The sequence below is a fragment of the Melozone crissalis genome, unplaced genomic scaffold, assembly GCF_028551555.1.
Source record: "Melozone crissalis strain CALT ecotype California unplaced genomic scaffold, PUWL_Pcris_2 ptg000042l_1, whole genome shotgun sequence".
In the NCBI taxonomy this organism is placed as follows: domain Eukaryota; kingdom Metazoa; phylum Chordata; class Aves; order Passeriformes; family Passerellidae; genus Melozone; species Melozone crissalis.
The window spans coordinates 2,021,034-2,036,127 of NW_026535820.1; the positions used below are offsets into that span (position 1 = coordinate 2,021,034).

Here is a 15,094-nt window from a genome sequence, read left to right on the forward strand (position 1 = left end):
TTGCAGAAGTGTGTGGGACCAGCCAGCAGGGTGTCATCTGCTTTTGTGCTGCTTTCCATGACCTTCTCTAATACTGGCTAGATTTTTGTTTCCCAGTGTTTTGTTTTGGTACACTTAAACACAGTGAGGTTTGGAGTTGCTACGATTGAACTTCATGTTGCAGTAAGCTGTAGATTACAGTAACTTTAGGTTACAGTAAATTGTCTTGAGGGTTTTTCAGAATTCAGAAGTTGTGTAACTTGCCAGCTCTACCACAGTATGTTTCAGCTTGTATTGAGACATACTAAAAGTGAAATATTAAATAATTCTGAAACAAGAAACTAACTTTTTAGGTAGAAAGCACGTGGTCAGCCATTTTCTTTGATGTTTTCTGCATTAAGCTTTGTAATGTGTCACAGTTAGCTTTTAATCTATTCTGATGTACTTCACTAATTGCATGTAATTTATGCTATTGTTTGAATACATTGCCATAGGGCACAAAATCAGAAACCTTTAAAAAATAATCCAAGTATTTTAAATCAAGGCAAACAAGATAAGGCATAGGACCCATAATCTTTACATGTATATGAAGTGTTTGGCAAAATACTTTGTGAAATTATCATGTCTGGCACAATACACTGTTAGCCTGTAAATCTCTGTGACATAGACCCAATTTATTTATGCTGTTATTTATGCCTAAAACTGACATCTGGTTTACCAGTCATTGGCCCCTGGTTATGTTTTCAAGTACTGAAAACAGGTCGGCTGTTTGCCAAGTGTAAGGAATTTCCTCAGTTTTTCAGGCATTACTAACTAAAGGTTAGCATTTTTGAAGTTCCTCTGAGTAAGGACTGAAAAATATGAGAAATTAATTTAGGCTGGGAAGGAGGAGTTTTCAGAAGCAAAATCCATCAGGTAGGGTGATACAGATTGATGCGCCAGCAGTGTTTGCATAATAGACCTGCTCGTGCTTTACTACATCAGACATCACTAGTAGTACCAAGCTAGTCCAGTTAGTGATTGAAGGCACTTCGTAAAGAAGCAGTGGCTGGTTGAGATTAAAAATCAGTAAAGCTCAAAGGAGATTGGTGAAGTAAAGTTCGCTGAGGGCATATATCTCATTTTGTTAATTCAATCTGGAGTTTAGGATCGCTTTAAATTACTTACTGACGTGAAGCTCTTACATTGCATTATCTATTAGTCAATCTTTTTCCTCTTTCAGTTTCTCCCAGACACCCCCATTTCTTGCTGGTATTCAGCAAGGGACCTATCCTCACTTCTAAGCTATCACAGCAGTGAGTTGCTGAGTGTTAGGAAGCCACAAGCTCTTAGGTAGCTCTACACAGTCATGCAAGTATGTATTTTTAATTCTGCCATAGCAGAATATTGGTTTTCACCCAGTATTATCACTGAAAGAAGCTAAGAATGACTACAGCACTTGAAAAATGCCAGTCTCTCACTTGCGATGTTAAAAAATGCATAGATGTTCTATATATATTAAGCATTCATTCCTGATATATAATATGAGGAGAATATAGAAATAAAATGGGGGCAAGGAAAAAATTCATCTAGCAAAGAACTTCCTTGAAGTCTTTCTCTCCGGTTCATTTTACCTGGAAATGCTATGGATCTCTGTACCAATTTTACCAACACTTTATTTTTCAAATTGCAAAGTTTTTCTCTGACAGATAGAAACAAATGTGAAAATGTTGGAAAGTTTCATACTTGGGAAAAAGCCCCAAGACAATACTCTCTGTTTCCTAGAACAATCACTGCATGTTAGAATTTAGGAAGGTAGGATTGTTTTTAGAGAATTCCAGTTTCAAGAAGGATGGTAATTGGTAGCATTACATACACAATATGTAATGTTACACAGATAAACCTGATACCTGTCATTAATAAAAAATATCTCTTGAGAACTTTATGTAGGTTTGGCCATTACTGATATTTTTATTCTTACAACACAGAAATCTGTTAATTTAACATTGTAAATATTATTAGTTTAGGATAATGTGATAGGAGCATAATTGTGTGTCATATACTTGGCAAATGGAAAGCAGAATTATTTTTACAATTTTAAAAAATAGAAAGCAAACTCCTGGAAAGCTTTATGCTGTATTCACTGTGTTTAATAAAATCTGAAGAATGAAACAAAGTAAACATATGCTGCTTACATTTTTAGTTGACTGTGAATGAGGCAGCATTACAAGTGCGTTGAAGGATACCATGGAAATACAAAATAATCTGGAGGGTAATGGACAGTTCTAAATGGGTTTTAAATTTAGATAAACATTACATAATGCATTCCAGGCACATGGCATTATATATAAGCATTGTTGCTGCAGAAGGGGAGATAATATTGTTTAAGCTCTTCAAACCTCAGCACTCCTCATTCAAGTTATTTTTCATACATAAATAGATAGAAATCTGACCATAGTATTGCTGAAAGAGGGAGCTGCTTGTAAGAAGCCTCTGACTCTGTGTTTATAATTTTTTAGTGTAGTTAATATGATGTATTCCTATTTACCTACACAGTGAAACACAGAAAAAAAAGACATCGGTGGTGATATCAGTTGTCCCACAGTCTAGAAAACTTAGACTGCTCTAAAAATCAGACCCTGGTATGCAGTGTCTCAGGTTTTCAGTCAGGCATTGGTGCCCCAGCCCTCACTCACTGATCACAGAGACTGGTGCTATCTGGTACCTACCAGGTATCAGATGTATTGGTATCTACCAGGTGTCTACAGGGACTCCACATGCTGCCATGAGGTACCAGGACTCCCCATGAGCTATAGCTACAAATTCCTTTTTAATGTAAGTACAGTTTGATTCCTGCCACAGATACAACTTAATTTGAAGCCCCTGTCTCTGTTAAATTTACCATCTCTGTGCATTCATTAGTGAAGTGGTAGATTTTCCCCCTAAATATGAATTTATTTTGGTAAATACTTTATTTTTGTATTCATTTGAAAGCTTTCAAGCATGCGTTTGTCACATCATGTTGAATATTAATGATAGTCCTGATTCTTTCCAGGAGAAATACAAATATACTCACACAGTAATTCAAAAGTTACTAGTGTGTATTAGGTATTACTAGTGTGTATTAGGTATTAGAATTGCTGAGAAATAATTTTTTACAAAGAGCCGCCTATTCACTCTAAATAAAAAAATTGTTAAAGGTCCTTTGCTATGAATTAGAATGCAGCATTGCAAAGCAGAATACTTGTCTTTCTGTACTGTTTTGCAATCTGTGAATTGCTGCCTTCTTTCCTGCATAATTTCTATTTTGCTGCTGAAACATGAGATCAATCCTTCCTGGAAAAAAAACCTACCGCGGTCTTTTTCTTGGCTGGGGATAGGAAAGGAGACCTTTTTTTTTTCTTGAGTTTTGCTTTCAAGAGTTCTCATAAAGATCTCTTGTCATAGCAAAGGACATAGAGTTCCCTGGAGGAAAAAAAAAACAGTGCTCAAGTAGATGGTGGTCATTCAGTTATGGGTCTTTTTGATGTGATATATCATAGACTTAAATTTCTATGAAAAATTGCTGATAGCAAACAAAACTTATTTACCCCCAAAATGAAAGGTAAAGGAACTTTTCCAAAACTGTAGGAAGCCTAAATTGAGCAAATGGATTCTATTTCTGCTTGGATAGTTCTCCTTTACAAATGTTGTCATTCAAAACTAAAATATTTCTCCATAGTTTCTGATAATACTAGTCTGATAGTGTGTGGGTCAGTTCAAGGCAGAATAAAACAAGTACAGACAAAATGTAGTATCAAGCAGCAGTAACTGTAAGCAAGTCATCTGGAAAACATACAGGCAGATCAAATGTGGAAGACAGAATTTAAAAATTTTTTAAAAAAACCTGGGAAATAAGTAGCAGCAGAAAAATTATTTGAGTCTGACACTTAGAATTAAGTGTGCAAGAAGTTAAATTTTATCTAAGTATGCAGTTGCAAATGGAGATGATAAAACACACGTCGTTGCTGAAGTTAGCCAGAGAAGCAGCCAAATGCCAAGGTGATAAATAGCAAACAATTGCAGGAGTGAAGAGCCTGTGTTCAGGGCAGGCACAGAGCTGCTCCTCTGTGCAGGAGGATCAGCTCTGCCACTTTCCCGTTGCTTGTCACTTTTGTCCTTGTGCCTTGGGTCTCAGCCCTGAGCCCTGCTCCGTGTGTCACTGCTGGGACACGCCTTGGCACTGCTCGCTCCCGTTCGGCTCTGCTGGAGCTCCTCACTGCGAGTACAAAAGGGGCAGAATAGCAGGAAGTGTGATCTGAAAAAAGAGGTGTGAGATCAGGCAGCCAAGGAAAGCTGTGCTCATTTACCTTCTGTTCCTTTGGCTTCCTCCTGTTGTGACCTGCTCTGCCCAGCTTCATGTGACAAAGTTACGCTGGCTTCTTACTCATGTCACCACTCAATTCCTTAACTAATTGATACTGTACTTTTCAATAGAATGTCTGTTTTGCTTCTTGTGTATAATAATATAGAAAATTCATAGGCATCAATAAATAAATGTATTATCCTTTCAGTATGTTTTATTGGTGCTGGTTGGTTGGTATATTAGCTTTTAAAATGTCTGTCTTAGCAGTACCAGTAGTATTAGGCTATTTTTTTATGGGAGTAGTCTGGTTGTTCTTTCATCACAAAAAGATGACCAGTGTCTAGTTTATCTATGAGCAGACTACATTATTGTCTCACAAAACAATGTCCCAGTACTAGGACTGCTTCATTAGGTTTATGCTACATAGACATAATTATGCAGGAGCTAAGAATAGCTCATCTAATTGAAAATAATGATTCTAGAGAAAGAACGTGTTTGATTACTGTTACTAAGCAGGCACATACCATGCACCCATTCATGAACTGCACAGAGCACATATGGGATTACACAGTGTATTTGTTTTTATTAACAGTTTCTTTCCCCCATCCTGAGTACAAAGCAAAGGTGTTACAATTAATTTGCTCATTATCTTTTTTTTCTCACAGAACTAGGGGGACCTTCAAGAAGGCAGCATAAGCTAATATTTATCCAGTAAATTATTACAAGCTAAGCTTTGAAAGAACATTCAACATTTATCCCCACACACATTTTAGGGAGGATGTAACTTAAATAAATCTTCTCTGGGCACCACAGATGAAACTGTCTATGTGCTTTTTTTATGTCTGTGTTTATACTAGTACCCTATGGGATTAAACATCCTTTTAGAAATGCAAAGTCTGCCATACTGTTAATCTCTCGATGTTCATTCTGGTTAATGCTAACGTTTAATTCTTCTTTTATCTAAAACACATAGAACACTTCCTTATGTCTTGAAAATAAAACTGAATTTTTACAGTGAAGTTGTTAGAAATTTTCATTTATTTAATTGCTACTCATTGCTATTACCAGGCACATGGGATAAAATTTGATGCTATTGTTGTCCTGTTAACTAATTCTTTTCTTACTTCTATGTCAGTTTTCTATTAGAATGTTATGAGAAAAGTCATGAGATCACAAAATTTAATGTATTTGGTTTAAAAATGTTACTAATATCTTTAGAGTCTCAAAATATTCTGCTGGTTTGCCATGTTTAGCTTCCCCTCTGTTCTAACCAGCCATTTCATAGCTCTAGGCTGTGTGCTAATGCTGTAGAGGCACAGAGAGATCACTACCATCAGGAATTTTTAAACAGATGACTGTTTGGAAAATAAAGTGGAGAGGGAAGATGGGACATGCAGTGATGCAAACCTGCAGTAACAGAACTATCAGTTTGCAATCTGGAACCAGAGGCCTTTGCAGAAGCTGTTCATGAGGGTTTTTGAGAAATAGCAAGAAGAAAAAAGTGGCAGCAGAGTGCAGATTACTTTACCAAAGTATTCCACACTGTTGTCTTGACTTCAGAAAAGTTGCCTTTTCAGATTGTTTTTGAATTTGAAATTCAGAGAGTTACAAGAAATTAGGACAGTTAAGTTCCCATTTCTACAAAAGCCTATTGAAGTGTTAAACACATTTTCCAGGCTGTTCCTTACCAACATGATCTGATTGTGAAGACATTTCCTATATTTTGGGCTAATATACTTGAATTTTTCCCTTCAGAAATTTCCACTTGGCACCCAGCATTGACCCAGCATTAACTTTGAAACGTGGTAAAAGTAGTAGCCTTCCTCAGTTCCTTTGAACACCATGTGTCCTGAACTCCCAGAGTCCTATTTAGGAGTCAGTCTGGTGGCCAGTCTGACCTTCTGTGCGCTTCTATACACGTTCTGGTAACATGTAAATAAACCCTAATCCTGTGTTTTTGTCAGACACTATTCTTTCCCTCACTTTAGGAATTTTAATTACAAGCTCGGGCTGTAAATTGTGTTCCTGCAAATAAATGCGATCCAAGGTTGAACAGGACTGAAGAGCTGAGAGGAATAGTGATTTGATCCTGAAATACTTCACTGATTCCTTGCAGATACTTGCAGTTCCTCACAACAGTTTGTCTAAGAGTGCCCTGTACAGGATAGTGTATGATGGCTGGGGTCCTTTGCTCTCTCATGCTTGATGCATCTGATGCAAGATCCTCTGCACATAAACTCTTTTCTGCTTTGTACAGAACCGCACACGCAAGAGCTAAAGCTGATGCTGCAGACCAGGCTGCTCAGGCTGCTCGCCAGGAATGTGATATTGCAAGAGCAGTTGCCAGAGAACTTTCACCAAATTTCTACCAACCAGGTAATTGTAGATTGGGGTTTTATGGGGCTGTTTTTTTTATTACAGTGAAAAGATTCTGTTAAGTTAAAGTGTTGATTCCATCTTGAATGTTGTCTTTTATACAGAACTAAGTAATGTGTATGTCATGAGGAATGCACATTGTTCAAGGAGATTTTGTTCTCAGTTTGTAATAATTTGGCGACTTTTTCTTTGTATGAAAACAGTTGAGTGTTTAAAAGTCAGTATCAAGCATAAACCTTTGCCTCAGATTAATAGTTTATTCAGGACAGTATCAAAGACTTCAGCAATCATAAATCAACAGAAATTTGGATTAATTCTATAATGTGTTTATTAGTGGGAAGATCTATAGGTTTTTTACTGTCCAGTAGAATTCCTGACAGTCTTGGTTAGCTAAGGGCTAAATTTTGGAGAAAGTTTTGCCATTAGACATACATAACCTGCAAGAGAATCTTCCTCTGTTATGCCTGGGATGCTCTGTAGAACATTAATTCTATATTCACAATGGCATAGAATTAGGTCTGTCCCACCTACATCAGCATTGCAGCCTGTTTTCATCTCTCGCGGGGCTTGAAAAGTTGCTGCAGGAAGAAGCAAAGTTGATTTTGCATTGTTTTTTTGCTGTCTTTCCATGAGGTTCATATTTCTGTGTACTGCTCTTTAGCTTAAAATTGGACAGATAAAATGGAACTCCATTTGCCATTTTAATGTCTTTTCATGTCTGCCCTTTCTTTCACCTGTCAAATTGAGTTGAGTCATATCTTGTTATTACTTCTCAAGGATCTGCCTGTACTCGCATGCTAATAGAGATTATAGCTCTGAGATTCATTTTCACTTACTGTCATTTTCTGCTCATCCTTGTTTCAGACACAAACTTACTTAAATGCACGCATATAGTGAATGCAGGCTATAATGACCCAAAAAAGCAAAGAACAACATTCTGCAACATTTTCTAATAACACAACTATTTACTTCAATTTTTAGTTCAAGTGGTCACTATGTATAACTTGTTACTAAATCCTTACTGTCAGTTACCTTAGAGAATACTTGATTTCTTCTTTATTCCTAAGTATTTGGTTGTAGAGAGAGAATGTGTTTTGGGGTTGGGGGGATTGAGGACCTCTTTTTGTATTAATTTAGTGCCTAAATCAAGGATTATTCACCTGATTGGAATTTTCATGTCCTTTACCAGTCTTGCAGACTTTCTTTGTACACATCCTGGTATAAATTAATCTTTTCTGAACATGGCAGTCCAGAACTGTTGGCAAAACTCAACAGAACTGTTCCCAGTATTAAGACTTTACTGGCTTTAAAACAGTATAAATATGTACTTTTCACTGTTGGGAATGACCTCAGTGCTACCTCTCCTGTGCATTTATATTATTGGCCCATATTTACTGCTATCATAGTCAAGTTTTTTTCATTTTTCATTATTTCATTATTTCATTATTTCATTCTCCACCAGCTGAAGAAATCCCAGTTTACAGCAGCAGACCATCTTGCCATTCATAAGTTAAGTTATAACCTTAGCCACACAAATAATTGAAGCATTTGGAAAGAAACCACTAAAAAGCTGCCAAACCCTTCAAATAAAGCAATTACTAGAGTACTTGAGTGAAAATGCCAACATCTGACAGCGTGAAATTTGACACCAAGAAATCACCCAGATCAAGAATGTGTCTTTTTACTCCCTGCCACGGGAATTGAAGTAGCATTGCTGACAGGTCAGCTGAGATATGGGAGAGAAGGTGTGGGATCTTATTTTCCTCTCATTTGAAACTTTTATTCTATTTACAAAAGAGGAGAGTTTGTATCTCTTCCTCAAGTGAAGCTGGATATGTGTGCAATGACACAGCCAAGCATTTCTCAAAGTTTACTTACTCTGTTCTCTGTGTGGAAATATCTCTTGGTTAGCTAGCTCCTAGAAAAAGATAAATATGTTTTCTGGACTCCAAATTTTGAATTCTCTAATTGTTCCCAAGATAGTTAAATACAGCATATTTCCATACATTTGAAAAAAAATCTCCTCCCATTATGCAAGCAAGTTTTAAATACCAAGGTGTTAACTAAATCTCAGTTATCCCAAATAAACTCCTGCAGGTTCACAAATCATTGTGATGATTTCAAGTACTACCATGCCTGGGATGTTTTCCAGGCTCAGTGTATGGGATACCTTTCTCAGATGCACTTTTTCTGTGTGGTACCAGTTAACCCACTCACTTGTACACATACTTGCTTGTTTAAGCATTTCCCAAGAGTCATGCCGAGAGTAACTGGACAGTGTTAGTGTTAGCTTTTGTCATTTATGGTAATAAAATGGATAAATATTTCCAAGTATTTACATTCACTCACACAAACAGAAGTAAATACCTGCTTTTCAAATAGCATTTTTCATGTATTTGAATGAAAATAAGGTAACTTATTGCTTCCTAGTAGCAACTTCTCGGTTTTCTTTTGCTGCTTGAGCTTTTTATTTTTACAGTATCTGTAAGTGCTGCTAAAAGGTATCAGTAAGTGTTCTGTCTCATTCTCTGAAACTATAGTTAAGTGAACCTTTCCATTGTACCAAATAGTCTTGAAAATAGGTTATGATGAGAAAGTGTAATTTTTCTCTTATTTCTTTAACTGCTTAGTATGGCAGGCAAGCATGCTGTCAGCAGTAAATGTATGTAGCATATCAACAAGCCTCTTGAAACAGAGACAAAAATAAGTGAAATACAAATACTTCTCTAAATAACAGAAGCATTCTTTTTTGTCTTAATGAGTGATCTCTTAATTACTTGTAGCCTAAAACCATTTCAATATTTGAAAACCTTTGATAAAGCTCTTAAATTTCAACTTCTTAAAAAGCATCTTTCTGGGGCATAGAGCCTAGTATTAAGCACAAATTATAATTACAGTGAATATTCATCATCCATTGTACCTTGGCAGTTCTTACTTCCCAAATCTTTTCTCTCATGTTTCACCTTTATGTTCATTAAGGCATTCATCAGAAGCTGCCAAGAGGCTCTACCTTTGTAGTGTAGTTTAAAAGGAGACTAAGAGGAGAACAAAGCAGTAGGAAGTAAAGTAGCATCCAGCAGGTAAGAATAATAATGAGGTACCACAGAAATCTTGAGATTCAGCTCTCCCAATGATTGATTGCCTGAGTATTTGCATGTAAGGACAGCCAAGTATGATTGAAAAGGCCAGAGCCATAGTGTAAGGACTCACAAGGTTGCAGAGAGCTGTTTTTCCTGAGTTTGTTCATGCTGTTCTCAAGCAAGACCCTGCTTCTGCTTTTGCTGTAGCAGATATTTGGCTAGTGATTAATAATTAGGAGGATGTGTGTCTTTGCAGAGCCCTGCCCACAAGGCTTTACATTTTGTAGATTTAACAAATGTTGTACTCTTTTTAGAGACCATACTTTACTGGCCTTTTTATCAAGAAATAAATTCTGAGAAATCCCAGCTCTGCCCTGTTTATTTCCTCCAGGCATCACTAAACTTGTGGATGTGTCAAAAGAGAGCACACCAGGACAGGAAACAAATGAAACCTGAGTCATAGCCTCATTCAGGGGAGTCATCCAGGGACAGTTTGAGATTTGTCTTCACTTAGAGAAAAAATAAGTGCTTTTTTGTGTGTCTTGTAGAACCTAGAGAAGAACAAATGACTGATGGGAGTACTGTATCAAAGGTGTAACAGAAAAGAAAGGTTTTTGATACTCAGTGAAAATGGGGAGTATTGTTCTAGTCTTGCACAAGGTTAGTGGATGCTTTGGCTGACACATTCATTCTAAATTCCCAGACTGTCTTTAGGATGTGGTCTTGTAAACACGCTATCAGGAGGTAAACTGAAGTATGGACTTGCACAGATCAGACAGCTAAGCCATAATTGTCTGTGTGCATGTATACCCTGCAGCAAATGGATACTGCTCTTTCATTCAGTTTGAATGAATAACATTTGATTAAATGAAAGAAGGGTACAACTACTTTCCTGCAGGGTAGGAGTAGTCTGGGCACTTTACCACAGAGCAGTTAAGGTCTGGAAATTCAGATCTGAGTTGTTTTCTGGCAGATTATTTGTCAGGCCAGCCAGCTGCCAGATGAACATGCATGGATCACCAAAACAATTCATCCAGCCTTTGACCTCCTAAACAAGGCTTGAGAGAAATCAAGGAGCAGTTTATAAATTAAAGCTGTCCAAGTTTAGAGATGGACAGAATTTCTTTAGGTGAATTATATGAGCAAAGACTTCCTAATGATAAGAGTAAGAATTTGGCAAGGTTTACTAGTATATTTTACTATAAGATTTGGCTACTATTAAAGCTTCAGTATTAACATGCTGAACATTACTAGTTTCAGAAATAAGCATTTTAAGTTTATTACAAGGCAATTTGTAATGGCCACTAATGCCTTAAAGAGGAGCTGTGGTTTACATTCTCTTTTGACCAGTGGTAGATATCTGTAGTTTAAGGAAAAAAACCATTCTTCCCATCTTCCTCTTCTCTGCTATTACCACCTCCTCGAGTTCTCAAAACGCAAACTCCATATGGACAGGAAAGAGAGATTTCTGGCTGATGCTAATTAACTGGAATGTCCTGGCTAAATGCATGTGTGCCAGACCAGAGAGTTTTATTTTAAAAGCCAATTACAATGAGCATTTTGCCTGATTAAAGTTACCAGCCATGCCATCAGTTTGTGCCTTAAAGCATACAGAAGCTCTCTCATTATTCTTAGTCATACAAGAGTCTGTTCATTTTCTGAATTTATTCTACATATGACTTCATCATCCTCACAGATCTGTTACTGAGTTTCTTGCTGTGCCATTTTTTCTCTACAATCTATTGCTTCTATCCTCTTTCTACAGAACTCTGGAGAAGACAGAGCCTATAGATGTATCGTAATGCACTTCTGTTGTATCCAGAAATCAAAGAAAGAAGGTGCATTAAAGGAAAAAGTGCCAATTTCAAGCTTTATTCTTGTTCTCCCCTTTCTTTTTATAAGTCATGTCATACCAGTCTTCACAGCATGACTTCCAGATTTATCACCTGTCTCAGCAAGCCCTGGGTACAGATGCCCCCACCCTTCCTTCCACATTTTTCCTCTTGCCCAGGGTGAGGGCCATCCAGCTTGCTGGGAGTCTGCATCCATCCTGCTGCACTGCCTGACACACCTGCTGGCTCAACCCACTCCTCAGTGTTCCTGCAATGCGTCTGGACAGGAGAGCCTGCCTGGGAGAAGGCAAAGCAAAGACAGTTTGCAGAGGCATAGCCTTAATTCTTCAGGATGCTTTCTCAGTCTCTCCAAGACACTTTTGAGTCACATAATCAAATTATTTGCTTTTTAAGGAAAAAATATGCCTTATTAGTTTTGAGCAAATTAACTTTTAAAACTAATAACAGAGAACCAGTTTCCTGTAGAAAGATAAAGCTGTTACAATCACTATAATTTTCACAGACTTGCATAAGTAGTGAGCTAGTTAATTTGCATCCAGATGAAATTCATGGTTGCTTAGTAAAGGCTGCAGGATCTGACTGTGAAACTTGTTGAAGCCTGGACTAACTTCAGTGCTGTGTTGCTATCTCAAAGTAACTTTTTGAATTCTAGTCTAGGTGTAAGTATCTAAACTGGCACTATGAGAGTGTTAATTACAGGTGTAGTCTGAGAGAAAGAGGTCAGTGCTTCCTTTCTCCTGTTAAAAATTGTTCATTTGCTCTGAAAAAGAACCATTCCTTCCAGGACACTGTTGGCCTGCTCCAGTGAATTTCTATATTGGTCTGTCATGGTGTCCAGCCAAGGACAAGATGAAGTAGGGTCTATCACATGGGAGTATTATCACAGTGTCAAAATTTCCATTATAAATCCTATTTATAACCATGTCATAAATATTTGTTCCATGTTGAAATTCAGCTAACAAAGAACTGAGAACTTTACTTACAGTGCTAATTTTCAGTCGAGTATGGTGATCTATTTTGAAAGGATTTTATTATACTAGTGGAGATTTAAATTATGTTTAAAAGGTTAGGTTTCTCCTGTTACACTTTTAACGTGTGATTCGGACCATTAGAGAAAAGTAATCTTTGCAGCTGTATTCTGTGTTTGTCAAGGCCACAGAAATAGACGGGTAATGTAAATGCCCTTTTATTCCAAGTAATTTTCCCTTAAAATTACTGTAAGTAGTACCTGGAGGACTGTAGGAAGATACCCAAAAATGAAAAATCTAATTCATAATACAGACCTGAATAATGTAGAGTAATGTTCAGTATGATGTGGAAGACCATGTTGAGAATTTGGAGGAGATGAAGATTTCTGCCTATTAGTTCAATAATAGTGATTCATTCAGATTATTGTCTGAGCAGGAGTAAAACCTGGAACTGAAACACAGCCAGCATGGAATTGCTATTTTTTGTATGGTTAAATTAAACAGAATGAAAATTGTAAAGGAAAGGTAGAGAGTCCAAGAACAGAATAATTGGAGGGTTTTGCCTTGAAAGTATGGTTTGAAAATGAAAGAAAAATACGGGTGAATTAAAAGGATAAATCACAGATATTAACAGACGAGATTTGTTCCAGAAGAGGAGAATTGTTGCCTGTGTAAAAGGAGGGTAAGAGTGGGGTACTGATACTGAAATGTGGCTAAGAAAATCGCAGAGGTTCCTCAAAAAGTATCAGATGAAGAGCAGAAAGTATTTTGCCAAAGGCAGTTGCCAAATGAAGAGTATGGGATAGATTTGGAGGAGAGGAGCAGTAAATGGATACTGGAAACTTAGAGTTTAGAATTGAAAGCTTAGAGTACCAATGGGAAAGGGAAGAAATGACACTGTGTGAGGTCAGAATGGTAAGTGGCATGGTGAGTGGGGTTTCTCCTAAAATACAAAAGAATAAGAACATATTGGAAAGAAGCCAGATTTGGATGCAAGACTAAGCAGCTCACATACCCTAGTTTTAGCAGAATTAAATTGATTGTTGTATTTCTCCAGTTCTGGCATTTGCAGTGCAGCAGTCACTCCAGGCTCTTATACTTTATAATTAATTTCAGTGCTAGATACAAGAAATTAATTTTGCTGGAAGTGTGGTACAGCTTAATGAGTACGGATTTTGAAAAATACTGAATTAGCCCGCAACCCTCCAAGAAAATTCATAAAGCCATATATTTCAAAGGCAGTAAATTTCAAGTCTCTTTATTTTACTCCTGTTCATAATTTCCAGTGTATTTTCTATAAATAATAGGTGATAAAGGAAAGTTCTAAAAAAATTAAGTCTGACATCATATAATATAATCATGAATCCCTTAGAAATATCTGGAGTTTTAATTTAAGGTAGTAATGCATCTCTAGATCTGTAGAATCAGTAGAGTCTGAAGCTGTCTAGTTTTTCCATGTTATTTCACCTATCTGTATCTATGCCTGTATATTCAAAATTAATGTTCCTTGTTTGCTGACACACATGTATTCACTGTCTTTCCGGTTTTGAGCCTTTTTGGAAGATATTCCACAGGCATAGGAAATGTTGACATCTACAACCCAAGCCCTGTGTGCATATCCTAGGCTCTGTTTTTTTCTGTAGTGGAAGATCAGAAGGGTGTTCTCAGAAAAACAGGCACTGTGTCTTTATGAAATAAGGATTTTAAAAGAGGTAAAGATTAGAAGGGCTTTGGCAAAAAATTCACTTGTTTATTGAATTTACTGAGAAACAGTTCTTAAGGCCGGCTGACAGACTTGGCCAGTTGGAGGGCAGACATGAACCTGCTCCTGCTAAAGCTGCCAAAGTCCCATGGAGCAGGATGACAGCCATGCACTTGAAATGTGATAAGAGAAGTAGCTAATGCCCTTCCAGGCTGTATATACAGAAGCACGTCATGGAGAATGGTCCCTTCTCTGCATGATCCCAGTGACACTGAGTCTGAAATACTGTGTAGAACTTTGGGGATCATCATGTCAGAAAGATCTGGACATGCTGGGAGAAATGTAAAGAAGTGTGAATTCTACTGAGTAAAGACAGTTATTATGCCACATTAACAGTCTCTCTATATTTAAAATTCATCTTCTCAGAGAATATGCACTTGCAATGAGAATAGGATTACAGCCTTTCACTTCTGCCCATCCTTTAAGAGCTTAAAAAAACCTACTTTTGCAGCTAACAGCTGCCCCAGTGAAGTTCAGATGAAGTAGTCTCTAGGTTTTCTGTGAAAAAGCTAAAAATTTACCTTCTCAGTTATCGCCTGTTAGGCAGCCTGCAGGCTTAGAAGCATTCAAGTAGATTATAGTGCATGTGTTATTTGGCTGGGATCATTCACATTAAATACAATGTCTGCATATTATCTACCCTGGAAAAATGAAGCCTGTCCTAGATACAGGAGTCATATGCATCACCATGTAATCTTGACAGATATTTTTTGAAGTTCTGTCAGTATTCATCAACAGAAATGCAGGGTAAG

General features: G+C 37.2%; 1 protein-coding gene across 4 annotated transcripts in view; it reads left to right on the forward strand.

Moving 5' to 3' along the window:
• Positions 1–15,094, forward strand: part of JPH1 (junctophilin 1) — an 83,025-nt gene that overhangs the window by 48,608 nt on the left and 19,323 nt on the right. For all 4 annotated transcript variants that reach the window (XM_054284661.1, XM_054284660.1, XM_054284662.1 and 1 more), the window contains exon 3: positions 6,561–6,679. In XM_054284661.1, coding sequence (XP_054140636.1) covers positions 6,561–6,679 — 119 coding nt within the window. The remainder of the gene's footprint in view (positions 1–6,560; positions 6,680–15,094) is intronic.